This window comes from Equus quagga, chromosome 13, assembly GCF_021613505.1.
Source record: "Equus quagga isolate Etosha38 chromosome 13, UCLA_HA_Equagga_1.0, whole genome shotgun sequence".
Classification (NCBI taxonomy): domain Eukaryota; kingdom Metazoa; phylum Chordata; class Mammalia; order Perissodactyla; family Equidae; genus Equus; species Equus quagga.
The window spans coordinates 11,951,580-11,968,868 of record NC_060279.1 but is presented as its reverse complement, the minus strand read 5'-3'; the positions used below and the strand labels follow the sequence as shown (position 1 = coordinate 11,968,868).

General features: G+C 43.8%; 1 protein-coding gene across 1 annotated transcript in view; it reads right to left on the bottom strand.

Moving 5' to 3' along the window:
• Positions 1–17,289, bottom strand: part of PAPPA2 (pappalysin 2) — a 257,488-nt gene that overhangs the window by 67,903 nt on the left and 172,296 nt on the right. Inside the window, exons 14-16 of the mRNA XM_046680507.1 lie at positions 7,395–7,566; positions 3,743–3,920; positions 2,300–2,513 (exon numbers count right to left, since the gene is read on the bottom strand). Of these exons, the coding sequence (XP_046536463.1) occupies positions 2,300–2,513; positions 3,743–3,920; positions 7,395–7,566 (564 nt within the window). The remainder of the gene's footprint in view (positions 1–2,299; positions 2,514–3,742; positions 3,921–7,394; positions 7,567–17,289) is intronic.

Sequence of the window (17,289 nt, the reverse complement as noted above, 5' to 3'; positions counted from 1 at the left end):
ATGTCTTAGAAAGAACTTTAGGGCCCCATTTGTACAACTCTGGGCTCTTTCCACCAAGTGAAGAACAAGGCTGACAGTTCCATAGTTCATTGAATAAACACAAGCAGCAAGTGACAGCGATTTACGCCTGACTTGCAAACTTCTGATTACCAATCCGTCGCCTGCTATGTAAACAGGTGTAAGCTGAGATTTAAATCCGTTTACAGAGAGTGGTAAATAATTTAATCTCTCCTCAGCACGGTGCTTGCGAATGTAAATGTTTAAGCCAAAACCGATGTCGACATTGTGATGCAAGCTTCCAGTTTCTCAACGAGAAACGCTGTGCCAACAAACGGTCCTTGAGTGCCCCTGCTCAGGGTGGGAAAGCTGGCAGCATCAGAGAGGCAGGGTAAGGTAGAAAGGCCATTGCTCTGGGGGGAAGTCTCATTGTTTCCAACTGGAAGCTCAGCCACGGGCTGAGGAAGTTGGAATACTCCCTCCACCCTTAATTCCTCCTGGTCCTGAGACTTTTCTCTCCCCCTTAGTTAGTCTTCACTGCACTGCTCTGTAGACACCCAAGTTGGCTGCAGGTGTGTGAAAAGAGAGGCAAGAAGAGACAAGAAAAAAGCAAGGAAACAGTATCCTTCAGGCTAGTTGTAAGGCCATTCTCACTAGAAGATGACAGGGGCACTCCCTGCCTGTCAACGGGTGCCTATGCAAATTGAGCTGGAGCCTACGAAAATCACACACAAATGTGTTTTCAGCTGTCAAAAACTGTTGACTATTCTTGTTAGACTCCACTGAACCAGAGTGCTTCCTCCTTTGAATTTTTCATCAGTATTATTCATTTTCTAATCAGCCTGGCTCTTGCCTCAGCTGAGAGAATGAGAAGGGGCTTCCTTCTCCCCTCCCACGGAGAAGCCTGGGCTTTCTCTGGAGTGGAAGGTCCTGGGCGCAGCCAGACGCAATCCACCCCATACTGAGCTGGTTGGGCATTGACTAGAAGAAAGCCAGAGAGTAAGGGTCCTGATTTTCCTCTGCCCCTTTAGGGAATTCTAGCTTACAAGCAAAGTTCACGTCTCCTGGCATCATTGGTAATGCCATGGCTGGGATTTTGTTAGTTTGAAAAAGAAAAAAATCTTAAAAAAAAAACTACTTACTATGGTCAGATCTTTAATTAAGACCTGGATAAGAAATGAATTTGATTTTCTCCTGTACTGACATAATTTATGGTAGGGAAAGAATAGCTACTATTTACTGAGTACAAGGAGTTTCTTTTCCTGAAAGCTTTTTGTTTGTTTCATTTGTTCAGAAAAAGTTTCTTTTTCTGAAACCATTGACTGAGCAATTGGCATAACGCAGACACTGGGCTGCATATAGATTATCTCATTTAATCCTCAACTCAACACTCGGATGCGGGCACTATGCTCGATTTACAAAGAAGGAGACAGAGACCCAAAGAGTTGAGTAAATGGCCTGAGGTTGTTCAGCTGATAGAAGGGGGGACACTGGGATTTGAACCCCATCATGACTCTTGTCAAAGCCTTTCCTCTTAAAGCGTGCTGTAAAGCTTTTGTTCTTTCTAATCCGCCGTGCCTTCAGAAGAAAGGCACCTTGGTTTCTGCGCCTAGGAGTGTGTATACACAAAGTCCAGGAAGAAGAAAGCAGAAAGACTCTAATAATGATATTAATAACTAATATGTGTTGAGTTTTATGTTTTAAAAATAAATTACTGAATCTTAGGTTTTATACATATTAATTTACTTAGCCCTGACATCAGCACTAATAGGTAGATATTATTATTATCCTTATTTTAGATGAGAAAGACTGAGGCAGAGAAAGAAACCTGTCCAGCATCACGTAGCTAATAAGAGTCTGAACTGGGGACCAGCCCAGACCATTTCTGCCAGAGCCACAATCACAAGCCTCTGACCTGCCTGATGAGGATGTTCCAGCACACAGGGGGATGCAGGTGACGGACATAACTCTTGGGAAGCTCCTAACACTGACTTTCAAGGAAAATGATAATTAGGGCAGAGATTCTCTCCAAAAGCACCTAAGTGAGACTGCGGGATCTCCTATGGGAAGGAGTATCTTTACAGAAAGCACACCTGGTCAATCTGCCTGTCATGAGTGGGGAATACCCTTGTGCAGGTGCAGAGAGATTACACAGAAAAACAAACACACGCACCAAGCAGCAGATAACCCAGAAGGTCTTAATATGTTTTCCAAAACAATGGTCTGGGATTTACAAACTGGCAAACAGGAGCAAGGTTCGAGGGTAGCAAGAGCTGCAAGGATCAGGAACAATCCAACTTACTTCCTGACTTTACTCTCCACACTTTCCACCACGTAGTAGCCGGGCTTGCATTCGTATCTGCAGACAGAGCCCACGTCATGGTTGCCCTGGAGGCAGTGAGGCAGGAGCAACTTGGCGTTGCGGATATCAGGGGGTGCATCGCACTCCAGCTTGCAGTAGGCTTCGGGGAGAGACCAGAGCCCATCTTCAAGACAGGTCAGCCACGGGCTCAGTCCTGACTCCAGGAGAGAGAAGCACAGGATGCTCAGAACAGAGAGTCCAGAAACAAAATCACAGCAGAAAGAACGAAACCTTGTCAACATATTGGCTTTCTTAGAAGGCCGCACTATCTTTGTCGAGCAATTTCTCTAAAATCTCAAGTCAAACATTTATCCTTTATCTTTTCACCCACAGAGCACTCAGTGTGATCTCTGATAGAGAACAGAGGTCAGATAACTATTTCTTGACCTGAGTGAGAGAAGGGCTACTGACTAACTCATGGCCTCACTTCCTAACTACAAATAATAAAAATAGAGCAGTGACAGTATCATGGAAAGCATTATAATAATAATAGGGGACATTTTTATAGTGCTTATCATATGCCAAGCACTGTTCTAAGCATTTTACATGTATTAACTTGTTTAAACTCCAAACCTCAAACAACCCTATGAAATAGATACCATCATTATCCCCTATTTTGCAGATGAGAAAATTGGGTTTAGGCATTGCCCAAGCTAGTAAGGGAGAGAGGCAGAGTTTGAACCCAGGCGGTTTGGATGCAAAGTTCTATACTTAAACACCACACCACACACCGCAGTATCATTCATGGTTTCTCCAGGTGCAATCCACCGGCTTCCCACAGCAGCATCACCAGCCCACCTCAGATATACTAAACCAGAATCTGTCAGTGTGAGGCTCAGGAAGCTGCATTTGTAATAGGGCTCCTGGGTCACTGTTAGGCACACCAAGTCTGAGAAGACGTAAAGAGGAAGGTGTGGGATCAAAGCAGATTCCACTCTATCTTCATCCCTTACTAGCAGTATAGTCAGGGACAGCTCATATCTGTGTTCTCATCTGTACAATAGAACCAAAAGCACCTAACTCATAGGATGGCTGCAAATATTAAATAAAAAAATGTGCATGGTAAAGTGTATCTTGATTATTAATATTATCAGCAAACTGTTAGTTGGCTTGACTCATGATTATACAATCAAATAAAAACAGAGGAAAGTCTAAGTTGCTTTCATTAATGAGATCTTGAGCAAGGGCATCTGTCCAGGTCATCCAGACAAAGACTAGTGTTGCCCCTTTGGGACTTTGCTGGTGTTACCGTGTTATCAGAAGAGGCTGGTACAACAGAGCAAATGGGAAGGGTATTGGGGTGAAGAAAAGATCCTCAAGGAACCCCAAAGAGAGAGGAAGCGAAGAGAACTTGCATACAGTTCCCAGTTGGCCAGATCATACCTTGAAGCTTGGCTGGTGGGACACAGGTGATTGAGCAGCGTTTCAGAAAGTCCGTTCCCTTTGAGCAAGAGAAGGTTGCGTAGTTCACCAAAGACGGGTCAGGAACGCCACAGTCAATAGGCATGCAGCTCACAGCCCGGTCCCAGTGCCCAGAGGAACATGTGAGCAGAATTTCCTTCTAGAAACAGAGAATTTTCCTCTGTCAAAGTCTCATAAAAAGGTTTATCAAAATAGTTTCCAGGCTTTGGAAGAGTCCTGGCAATTATTTGTGCAAAACAGGTAAAATTATCTTGACTCTCTTCCTCTTTTTGCCTTATTGTCTTACTGTACAGGCTCAGGACACCCAGGTTGATATGATGAAAGCCCCTGTTAGTGTAAGAGAATCATTAAATGGAGCTGCTCCTCCAGGCCGACTCTTGACTGCCCTCCCCATGCTTTTCCAGATCCGTTCTCTACTCTTCACCCTGCTCTGCTCCCAGGGACCCTTGCCCCTGTGGATTTCATGCCTCTGTCTTGTGCTTGGGTTCAGTTCGGCACCCAGAATGCCCTGGCAGGAAACTGGAGAGCGGGGGGAGGAACGGGAGGTCGAGATGCTCGTTCTTCCTCCTCCCTCCCTGGAAGGTTGCTGCAGGCTGGCTTTGTCTTTTGGCAGCCCTCTCCACCCAGCCCCTACACTCTCTCCCTGAGGGTTCTGCTAACTGCTCCCTACAGTCAACTTCCCATGCCCAGGGATGATAACAGAACCCCTTCACCCCGGAATATTGAGCCATCTCCTTGTCATTTCCCTATACCCTGCCCCCACCTTTATAAGTAGTTCCTTTATTAAATTCTCTCAAATTGCCCACTTTTGAGCATGTTACCTATTTCTTGCTGGGACCCAACCAATAATGCCACTGAAGAGAATTACCTCCATTGAGAACGGTGCATGGCATCTAAGAACAACTGAGAATTAACACATACAAGGCGCTTTCCAAACCTCGTGGTTAAATCTGAGCGATTCCAGCCATTTCTCCGGGCCTAGCATTCCTGTAGGGTGGCCCTAGAGTTCATTATCACTAAATATGTGAAGAGACATTTACTGAGCACCTACAAGGGCCAGTTTCTATACTAGGTTTGGATAAACAAGACGCCCTCAAGAAGATAATAATCCACCAGTAGAGCAAATTGCAGGTTGAAACAGTGGCTCAGAAAACATCTGAATGGAAGGAAGAAGAAAGAGAGACAGAGGAAGAGAGAAAAGGAATTAAGGAACAAAAGTGCAAGAGATAGATTTTTATTTGCTATATCCGACCCTCTTCTATAACAACTTGAGAGAATACAATACAAAGAATGCAAACGATAAAACGAAAGGAGGAGGAAATGGGGACTAAGAAGAAAGAAAATATAAATTTGTGAAAAATACAGCAATATTATATACATGTGCTCGTTTTGTGGTGGTGAGACAGCACTACGCGGGCTGGAGGAGTGAGTGCTTATCCTTGGGCAGGAGAGAGAGTGTTTGGCAGGAGGTTCTCAGATTAGACGGCACAGGAACTGGCCTTTGAAAGATGAGCAGGACTTCCCAGCAGCAGAGGGGAAGGGGGAGAATAACATGTTCAGAATGAGGGGAACAGAATGAGCAGGGACTGAGAGACCTGCAAGCTCCTGGCATGTTCGGGAAAAAGCAGAGCCGTTGCTCTAGCTGTTGGTTACCACAGGTCAAAGAGACAGCGGGGAGCTTCTGGGCTCAGCCAGCCATCCCACCAGCTGACTACAGTGGCACCAAAGCCACAGGTAAAATGACTGGTAAAAACACCTGTAACCTCTGACACCCACTCCTGGCTAGCTGTTCCTCCCTGCTTCCCAGTGTTTCCCTGTTCCTGCCAGCAAGACCCAATTCAAAGCCAGACACATTTTTCTGTTTAGTTTCAGCTCTTGTGTCCACCAAAAGCAAATATCCCCATTATCTTGTGATCACGAGCCGGGAGTGTATAATTTCCTCAGTGGGGCCAGCCTCGGGTGACAGGAGCAGTCAGCTGGAGAGCTGTGTTTGCTGACTTCACCATATGGTTGGCAAAGGGTGAGCTCCCATCTTCCTCCTCCCAACCCAGACTCTGTCCCTTACACAATTATCACAGCCTAGAAGCCTGACTCAAACCACAATGATCAGTTAAAGAAGGTCTCAAATTCTGCATATATTGCCTGGTTTTTCTCCTGGCTTCCTTAAGTATTGTCCATTTTGTCTTGAATTTGCTCCTAATTTTAATCTATTGCAAATGCCGTCTTTTCTTCTCTCCCTTTCTTTATCTATCACACAAATGTATTCAGTCCCTACATTTTTTTTTATTCTTTCCATCTCTTTTCTACTGTGAGTTAAGCTGGGCTAAGAGCAGGTGATAAGAGCTCTGCCTTTCTGACCAAAGCATCATAGACCAAGGAGTTGGTGCCTCAAGGTCTATTAAAACTGTTTCTCTCTATGCAGAACCTAAACCATCTGAAACCAAAAATTGTGTCTTTAAATTCTGACTATCTTTATGCAACTGAAATTCTCCAGTGGATCCTGCTAACCAGTCAACTGCTGTACCAGTCAACTGGTACAAAAGGAAAGACATTCCAATCTTCCAAACCATTGATGTATGACTGCCAATCAAGCTTGCACTCTCCTCACACCAGCTCTGTCTGCACCATCCCAAGCTTAAGTACAACTGTCTTTTGCCTATGGCATCCTTTCTCTGTCTCGTATTATGGTCATGTTTTTTAATGGTTGAGTTCAAGTTTAAAATTCCTCTGTAGAATATCGAAAGCTCTCTAAAGGAAAGATGGAAAATAAAATTCTTAGTTGAGAATACTTTATCACGCTCATAATAATGGCAACTTAACAGAGTGCTATGTGCCTTTTTTTGCTAGAAGCTTTTAAATTATTTCCAATCTGTAATCATATTAACTCAATGACATAAATTCTTCTCTTCTAATTATTTTGTAAATGTGGAAACAAAGTTAAAGAGGTTAGTTTCTTGTTTGTTTGTTTGTTTGTTTTTAACTAAAATTACACACCTAATAAAATAGTGGAGCCAAAATTTCATTCTGGGTCTGTCTCCCAACCACACTCTTAACTCATCTATTCGACAACATCCAAATCACCTTGAAATCCTGGAAGTGGTGCTGTGGTAGCTTGCAGAAATTTGGAAAATTAAGTCGAAGCTAGAATCATGATAGAATCTCCACCTCAGTAACAGAGGGAGCAAAATCAGACTCTTTTCTCGAGCCTTCTTGTGAGGAGGGCTGGGGGGTCAGACAATGAGCCAGACAGCTGACTGCAACCTAGCTTGCCAGCAAACTGTGGATAAGTCTAAACGGTGGCATTCTCATCTTGAAGCAAAAGAGGGGAACATAATTTCTGACAGGAAGACAAAAACAAGAGAGAAGAACAGAATAAGCTTTCCTCTCTACTGCCCACCTGGAGAGAAACTGACACTAGTTAACTGGCACTACGCATGCTCTTATATACCTTGCATTTCTAGAAAGCCAGGCTTCTCCTTGCTTGTTAAAATCCTCATTTTTCCTTTCAAATGATTTAAAAACCCCTGCCCTTCCCCAGTCTGGCCAGGGAGAGGAGCATGAGTACCTTCCCTCCCCCAGAGCCTGGTCCTCATGACCAAGGTTTCCAACTCACCTGCATGGGTCTGAGGTACTGCCCACTGCTGGCCTGAAGGGCAAACCCCCTTTGACAGGTGATAGCGCACTTCATGTGACCTGGGCCACCAGAGGTACAGTTCACCACATCTGCATGATCAAGCAGCAGAGGCACACAGCTGCCCTGCTCCCCACAGGGCCGATGGACACAGCTGGGGATGAGAGAAACAGAAGCATCTTAGACTGACTTGGAACCAACAGGCAGCAGCGAAGACTTTGCAGGTCCCTCTGGGAAGTGCCTCTAAACCAAAGAGAAGAATTTTTCTCCCAAACCTACACTAAACTCGTCATCTCCTTCTATATGACCTGGAAGCATGCAACATAAAATAAAAAAAGAACAATGTCACCTAACAAGTGATGATTAACTGACCAAAGGCTCTTCGAGGAGGACAAAATGGTAACAGAACAAGGTAGAGTATGTGTCTGAAGAGCTGGATGGCATCAGAAATGAACAGATCAGAGGGTAATCCTAAAAATATTTAACCACCAGTTGTTTGCTGGACCCCAAACAATCAGAACAGACCCAGGACAAAGGTCAGGAGTGCATCCTGGGAGTCCTTGGTTGTGTCAGGCATTAACCTTTTATTGTTTGATCACGGGTTGGTCCCAGGGGGACCTGTATGAAGGGTCTGTGTATCTGAGATGGCAGGAAAGGCAACTTTTATTTACTGATTGGTATGGAAATATTTTTGACAACTAGTACAGCAACAGTAGGACACACCATTGAGAATCAGCGCTGGCTAATGAGGAATTGAGCCCATGACAGGAAGAGGAAACTCACACATATTAAATCCCTGCCACATGCCTCACATCATGCCAGGTGCTTCCAGGACATCATCTCAGCAGAGGAGGATGGCTGCCTGGATCTCCAGGGCCAATCAACCAGGAACATGAGAGAGAGAGAAACTCCCCAGGATTCAGGGAGACTCAGCCTGGACCATAACAGTGGCAAGGATGCAAGAGAGCAAAAAGATTACCACTCTCTTACCAAGGCAGAACTGTAGAGATTAAAAATTAGGGCATTGGTTCCAGGCTGCCCGAATTGGAATCCTGGCTCCTCTATTTACTACCTGTGTGATTTGGTCGAGTTATTCATTCCCCAGTGTTTCAGCTCCTTTTGCCATAAGATGGGACAGCAATGGTACACATCCCACAGGGCTGTTATTGTTCCCGGGTTAATTCCTCTACTACTCCACTGCAAATGGCCCAAGTCCCACCTTTAGTCGCCTGTTTTCTGTGAGCTGAGCTGCCCATAATTTTTGGTTTTCCCACTTCTGTACCTTTGCTTAATTTGTTGAGATTTCTAAAAGGCCTTCCTTCTCCAAGAAGCCCCGCCAAATATCTTCCTCCTTTGAACCTCCCAGGGAAATTTTACAAATAACTCCCTTCTTTTACTCTATCTTGCATTACTGTCATACAGGCATTTGCTTGTTCTTTACTTAATTAATTTATTCATCCTTTGATCCACAGGGCAATTGGTATCTTGTTGTGTCCTAAATGCTGAATCTTTCAACTAGATTACAAACTTCTTGAAGACAAATATTGACTCTTACCCATTTTTATATGTACCATATACTTTGCTGTAGTAGATACAATAAAAGACTGCTGAGTTAAATTGTTCATATTATAGACAGCAAAGTCAGTCAATGGCTACCAAAATGGGAAATGTATTCAATTTTATAGTGACAGATGGGGATCTGAAATACAAAAATATCATTATCAAACAATGATTCAACCATCTTGCCCTCTTCATTCATTCATCTATAAACATTTACTGAGCACTCACAGTTGACAAGGCATTGGTCTGAGTCTTGGGGGCGTAATAAGCATCATGCCCTTAAGGAATGCACAGTCTAGTGGGAGAGACCAACAAGACATTTTGATGTTGTTGCCAGTGATGCTAAATAATTAGCCAACACAACGGTGAGTCTCAGTATCATTAATTTGCTCAATTTGCCCTTGAATTGTGCTAGCAATCAATGAATTTATCAAAGAGCTGGGCAACAATATAAGAAAGTAGGAAATAAAACATCACTGAATATGCACATATTGACTTGAAATAATTGAGAACTGATTTATAAAGCACTAGTCCCAAAAGGATGGATCTGATCTGAATATGTCAGATTTGCTGCCCTTGATCTCGTACCCATGGGATTTAAGTCATATGTCAGTGACATTCTCGTTTCTTCTATCTATGCTTATTAGGTATAGGATGGTGGGATTGGAGATGAGTGGTATAAAGAAAACTTTTTGACTCCTTTAAGCCCTGATTATTCCCTGCGATGGTGTGGTATCCCTCAGACTCACTCCATGGAGCTTGATGGAGGGAGGCATATATGACCAGGTGGGGAGGGGTTGTTAATTGTCAGCACAAATTCCCCAATCCAGTGCCGATAATTGGATATGCAATACAGAAGATAAACCTTTATCTCTGAGTCTTTATGCAACCACCTGAGATCTGAAACCTAACCACCCTTCATGGAATGAGACTAGAACACCTCATTGCTGATGTTAAAGAACGCCAAGTTTCAAAGATGCTACATGCCCTTAATGTCCACAAAATGCATATTTCTTCAATATGTCAAGCAGAGAGTACTGGAAAAACAGAGAATCCTTAACAGTTCTGGTTCACGTCAACTTATTGGCAAGAAATTAATGTGAAATAGCACGTGCTGTTTTTCAGTGATTCCATCCAATTAATTTGTGTCATCACTGAGAACAAATACATGCTGAGATAAGGCACAAAACAAATACTCTGAATGAGCCTCCTTCCATCAAGATGGGGTTCCATTAACTACTGTTGCTATGACTACCGGTGTGAAAAGTCTGACCAGCACCGGCAGCAAAGGAGGAAGAGTGAGACAGGGAGCACAGAAGCGGGAGAAAGTGGCACGAAATAAGACCGAGACAAAAAAAAGGAAAAGCACCAAACCCAGACCTGTTTATGAAGTGAGAAATGGTTTTAGGGCAGCTGCTGCAAATTCTTTCACTAGCTTATATTTCCATTTGCTTCCTTTTTAAGGAATTTGTTTTATGAGGACGGTGTTTGTCAGGTCGTTAGCTTCTGATGGCATCTGGTATCAATTGTAGGCTTCTCTCCCTTGCACCCCAACCCCAAACCCCCTTCTGAGTTTCTCTTCCACTACAAACACTGCTTTCCTGAGGGAACTTGTTGTGTTCTCCATTTTCTCACCTTCTTGTGATGTTCTCCTTTCTACCTCATGCTACATAAGCTCCGATGTCACAATGATAACGCTAATAGCAAAAATAATGAGTCTTAAAACTTCTCAGAAGTTTTCTTCTTATGGTCTTTGTATAAATGTTAATGAAAGTGGCAGCAGTGAAGCCTTACAATGCCCCAGAGAGGTAGGAAGTTAGGTATTTATCTTGGTTTGACATACAAGGAAACCAAAGCTGTTTGGAGACTGGCTGGAGGCCACACAGCAAGTCAGAGGAAAAATCCTCAGGCTGGATCTCAGGCCTCGCTCTCGGGGCCAGCCTAGACCACGAGGCTGCCACCCAGGGGACGTGAGGTTGCCCTCCTGCTGCTTTCTTCTCAATTCAGGAGGTGGTAGCATAGGTCAGGGTCAGCCAGGGGAAAGTATACAATATTTAATAGTCCGTCTCACTTTCGAGTAGTTTTCTCTTAAATGGTAGCAAGTCAAACTGGCAATATTTGTCCAGCTGCCACTGTCTGCAAGATGCTCTGCTAAGTGTGCATCCTCCCTTGGAAACGGCTCCTCACTCTTCCACCCGTTTTTTCCAGATCTTTCCCCACACCCCATCACAATGTGTTCTCAGGTAAAGATATAATGAACCTAGATGTGATTCACAGGTATTTCCATTTTAACAAGAGACAATGTTTCAAGCCAAAGGAATGAGTTTTTCATTATGGAATTTTAATTCACTAGGCCCTTAGAAATCACACTCTGTAGATGGCCACCTACCCATAATTCTTGCTTTGCTCTTTGTCTCTCTCTCTCTTCTGGTCCTCATGCCACAAAGTCATTATGTTTGAGGACTTTTCACATTTCCATAAAACAGCGGCCCTCATATGCCGTGAGTCAGGCTTTCTCAAGCATAGTTGTACATTAGACTCTCTTAGATAGCTTTTAAAAAATACATATGCCTAGGCTTAGTGCCCCAGGGATTTTGATTCTATGGGCCTGTGGTGGGATCTTAACATCTGTGATTTTTTTAAGTTTCAAAGTTTTTGAGCTCACCAGGAGTAAAATCCAGCACCGCAAAGATCTGATTATGTGTAACCTGAAAGATATTTCAATAAATTCCATAGGCCAAGACTATAAAATAACAAGGCTGACTCCAGACAGAGAAACTGGTCCCATTCTTGATCATTATGCTTCAATGTATTAAGCACAAATTATCACATAGAAGCCACAAGATAGATCAAAAGCATAAAGCATTTGCTTTCTTCTGAAAAAGCTTATAATACAGCTGAACAGAGAAAATAATTAAATCTTGTGTTACTGATTATAAATTCATGGCTGGTTCAGGAAGAGTTTTACCATTGGATATAATTTGACCTTGATGACTAAATAGGATTTGGAAAGACAAAAAGATGTCCTGGAAAGTTACCTCCGGTGCTTTGCAGACAGAGTGCAGGGCAAGGTGGCAATCTCAAAACCTAGCCAAAATCAATATTTCCTCCCTACCCCTGAGAACTGAAGAAAATTCACTCTGTGTGGGTTTCTTAAATTCTGACAAACAAATTTAGAGAACCTATATTGAAAAGAGTCGACATTTAGGTTTGAAGATAAACTTAGAGGCCTGTTCCCAAAGTCTTCCTCCGCCCTTTCAGTGGTTGGCAAGAAACAGGGTAAGGCTGACACCAGAAAGCAGACATCATTCTCTGCAGAGGAATGGACAGATCTAACAGCAAACCTGTCATGAGCTATCCCCCAGGGCAGGCCAAGCCAGGCACCTCTTTTTAGTTTTCCATTTCTTGAGGCCACTAGAGGCAAGTTGGCCTAGCTTCCAGCCAAGGCCCACATTGGGGAAGCTGGGTAGTTCTTGACCAATGGGTGAAGTGCTAGCTCTTCTGCTCACAGCTTTCCCACAGATTCGGTCCCAAGTTCCCCTGAGGGTCTGAGTCAGCCTAGAGGAACTTCAGGAGGCTACGACAATATTCCAGAGTCAATCAGAATCAACAGTGAAACCCATTTCTGGAAGATTATGCATTAAAGATCCCATTTCTTGAATGTGACTGCAGAGGGGTGGCGGAGAATTTTAACAATGATCCTAGAGGAACCATAGCTTGTTAAAACTGAAGTGGACTTTAAAGATAATTCAACCCAAATTCCTCATTTTAGAGATGATGAAAGTGAGCCCAGAAGAAATGATGGGATATTCCAGAACTTTCTACCACCCTAAGACTACAATCTAATACCAAAGAAGCATTTCAGTAAGCTTCGGCTCAAACTCAAAATCAGAATGACATCAGCTTGCAAACTTTTCTAAAGTGAATATCCCACCCTCCCTCAGGCAGCCAGAAAAGGCTGACTACAACTTGCTATCTGAAATCTAGGTTAGGTTAGGAGAAATTGTCTGGCATCTGTACCACACTTTTTGAGGAACAGCACGGTGTGATGGAGAAAGTAGTAGATCAAGGCCCATGTGACCTGGGTTTAGGTCTTGGCTTGCCCCTGCTTACCTCTACAACCTTGGGTAAGTCTCTTAACTACTCTGGGCCTCTGTCTGCAAATTTGTAAAATGATGGGGTTGAACTAGGTTCTCTCAAAGGTCCCTTCCAGCTCCACCATGGTATTTAATTTCATAGATGAGGTGATGGTGGTATTGGGGGTAGGAGTACAGAAAACCCATGAATGGGCAGGATGTGGTGGGGAACCCAAGAAAAAGTTTCTTACAATCGTTCTTGCCCAGTGTAAGTTTTTGCTTAAAGTCCCAACTTTTCAGTTGTTTAAACAAAATATTGCAATTCATTTATCCAAGAAATGCCACCATTGACCAAACACCAATCCCAGTGGTTTCTGTAGAAATAGCTCCTTTAAGGTTAAATAGTAAATGAGGATCAGATTTCTCTCCACTCCCCCACTATGTTTTATTGATTCTTACTGAAATAAGAGGGTGTGGGCTAAGAAGGAATGTATGCTCTGGATTTGGCAGCAGATGGAAGTAGGATGTACAGAATGTGAAGTGGACTGGAAGAGACTGAGTTCTCATTAATCTTCCCACCACCAACAGCAAAACCAAATAATAATAATAGCATCCATTCTTAGAGAGCTTTGCTGTTTCTCCAAACCAATACAAAAAGATACGGTCTCTACTCTGGCTCCCCAATCTTCCTCCTCCTCACTTCTGGCTCCATCTCTGCTTTGCAGGACAGGAACCACATTAAATGGCAAGTACATTTCCAACAGGCTTCTTGGGCAGAACAACGCTGGTACTTTGAGGGGTTTTACTGAAGGATCATACCAACCAGGAAGGAAAAATTAATTCAAGTTTTTCTCCTCTGAAGATTCCCATCTGAGAGAAACAAAGGAATCTCAGTCATAATTCTGACTCTTCCCTCACATGACAGAGAAAATATGAATTATTGCACTAAGCAGACTTCTCCTTCCATTCCTGTATCCTGAGAAAGTAACAGTCTCCCCTGCCCCTCTACTGAAGTCTCTGCCTGAGGTTGGCCTCTCAAAACATCCTGATCGGGAGACATCCATCTCTTCCTAGAATGTGACCTATTTCTAAGTTCAGGACTGGACTCTGGTGGCCCCCGAACTGGGTAATTTGCTTTGCTCATTTCCAATTCTGGGCACAGTTTTTACCACGCTTGGCTGTAGCACTAGAAGTCCCATCCAAATGCCCCCTGTCCTTCTGAAGAGAAACAGATTTATATAACACAGCCAAAAGCACTCCCTTTCAAAAGCCCTGTCTCACCAAGGTTCAGAACCCATGATTTTCATGTAGATGATAAAATATATGGAATACCCAGGGAAGAGGCAAAGCAACCGCCGGATGATCGGCAGGGAGTGTGCTTCCCACCACTGCACCAAGGAAGCAGAATCACTCAGCAGAAACAACAAATACATACATATATAGACTTTTTTCCGGCTTGCAAAGGCAATAACCATCTCTACATGGGGCATTTCTTAATGAAGAGCGATAGCGAGAGTCCCCAAATGACTGCCCTGCTGACCCCCTCTACCCACTATTTATCCCTGGGCACGAATTAAACTATTAATTTGGGAGTGACACGTCCCCAACCACAGTCATAGGCCAAGACTGGGAAATTGTGACACGTAGAGTTAAGTGAGGGAACAAGACAGTCCCATGAATGAAGTTGAACGGACGTGAGCTTCCATTCGTGTCATTCCTATAACAGTGCCTACCAGGCAGGAAGAAGGGGTAGCATGGCTTCTCTGTGGCTACACATAAGCTATGCGTAAACTGAGGTCTGAGGATTTGCAAGCCAGCCCCTTAAATGAGTCCCAAATTCACAAATAGAACATAAAACACATATTGGGCCTCTTTGAGGCTCTCCCTCTCCCCCTTGGCTCCCTTTCCCTATAAAGTTTCTGGACTCCCCAACAGAAGCTTCACATTGTTCCCATCATCTCATAATCCCGGAATTTGTCAGTCCTTGATTGACATCAGATTTGGAATGTTATTCCCTTCTGTTCTTTCGCTCTTCCTGGCACTACCAAGCCTTGCAACACCAATGGCTCATTTGCTCACGGAGAAATGAAGGCCCAAAGAAGGGAAGGCACTGTCCTACAATCATATGGTGAGACTAGACGATGCAGAAAAAGGTCTCTTGCAAAAGCGAGAGGCAGGGGTCTGGACGTCGGGTTTGCTGCCACTCCAATCACCAGACTTCCTCAGCCTCCACAGCTATGGCTACACAGAACCAGACACGGCCCGAGAGTCATTCCAACCACAATTTATGGTCAAATCCATCAACAGAGTCTGTCTACTTGGCAGGCTGGCAAAACGACAGAACCCTGGAAATATTGGTTTGTTTTTATTTTCTGTGCTCTCTCCACTAGCTGCCATCAATACAGACCATAAGGATAGGGCCAGAGCTGAGCAAAACTGGGAAGCAGGTGACATTTTAAACTCATCTCTCTTGTCAGCACCACTTTTTCTGCTTCTCACACGCCCTCAAAGTTTCAGATGCCTACACTAGGTTGCATTTCAGCAGGGCCCTGGTCCATTTTCGAATTGGCAAGGTCCATAAGAGAATACTTCTGGCATAAATAATTGATAATGACGTAAAACATTTCTATTCCTATTAATTAGTTTATTTGCTATTTTAAAGAGACTTCTAGAGATTGTGAAGGCTTGACGAAAATAATTCCTAATGGTGAAATTTCAGACACAGTGATAAAGTATTGGGGACTCACCATTTCGAAGTCATTACTTTGAAACAAAACTATTCCTTAGAGGTAGACTCCAACCTCCAGTCTTCCTAAGCTGTTTGTGCCTGTTCTTAGCTTTTGACCAAAAGCTGCCACCCAATTAATTCTCAGAATGTATCCCACTAAGAACCATCTCAGACAAGATAATATTTCAATAAAGGCTATTTCTAGAATAGTCTAGCCATGCTCCAATAAACCTCTAAATGAGACTATGTCCACGACCTTTTCATTTTTCCTTTATAACCCCCACGAGAGCAAACAGTTGAAAAGACTCAAACGGCTCACTGTGCCTCCCAAAGCAGACCTGTCATTTACTGGGACATCCATCATGGGCCAGGAGCATCAGAATCCTCTCCAGTGGGTTCTCCTCCTTCCCTCTTATTTTACGGACAAATCATTCTGGGAAAAGGAAGTTGGGCAAGAAACCTAGGGAACAATTGAGCAGCTATAATTCTTTCCTTGCTTAAGAAACAAAAACAGATTTAATGTTAATTTGCTAAACTGCTTTGGGGAAGAAGATAATCAAATGAGTAGAAATGCAATACATATTTCATTTCTATAGTGCTTTTCCCAGCATCAAGAAAGAACACTTCCCATCATCTTGGAGCAGTAAAAGGAAACTCGCTGCTAAAAATAAAAGATGAGGAGCCAAAGAATAAGCAAATGCTTTAACCTGTAGCCCCTAGCAAAAGCAAGGAAGGAAGCTTCACGTGGTTAGGTTACAAAAGGGAGGAGATCTGAACGTCCTACGCAGGACTGAGCAGGGGAAGGAGAAGCCTGGTAGGGTGTGGGGGCCCAACCCAGGCCGTGGAGGAAGGGAATGGGTTGGCATTTCTAATCTGAGCCCCAAATAATTGAAGCACAATAGGAAACGGTAAAGCAGCAGCAGTGAGGGTTCCAGGGAATAATGAAGCATGAAGCCAAATGACGGATAACAGAGATGGAATGATCCTCTTATGGAGACCAGGCTTACAAACTGATTACAGCAGGGATGGAGTGCCAAGGCACTGAGCTGCGCTCTGGCTGCATGCTCCTGGACTGGGGCTTGGAAGCCTTATAAGCCAGCCCCGGCTCTACTCGTAATCTACAGTGTAACCAAGAAGAGACATTTTCACACCTGAGTCCCACCATCTCCCAAATGGAAAACACAGCCACCTCCTCCCAGAAATTCTCTGGGGATTATTAAAGCCATAGGTGTGAAGTTCTATGAAAAAGCTGCTTTCCTTTCTATCGTACCCCTATACCCCCAAACAAAATCCCATGTCCACAATGAATTCTCCATGGACAATGGAGGGTGATCCAGAAATCCTCTGTACATGACTCAGTGATGCAGGCTCTATCTCCTCCGTCAGCAGATCCACCTTTTCAAGAATAGCTTTCTAAGGCTAAAGACATCTTCTGTGCCACAGCACGGGGGTGCCATTGAAGGAGGATCTGAAGAGGCGAGGCAGTGGGGTAAGTCAGCCTGAGACAGCATTA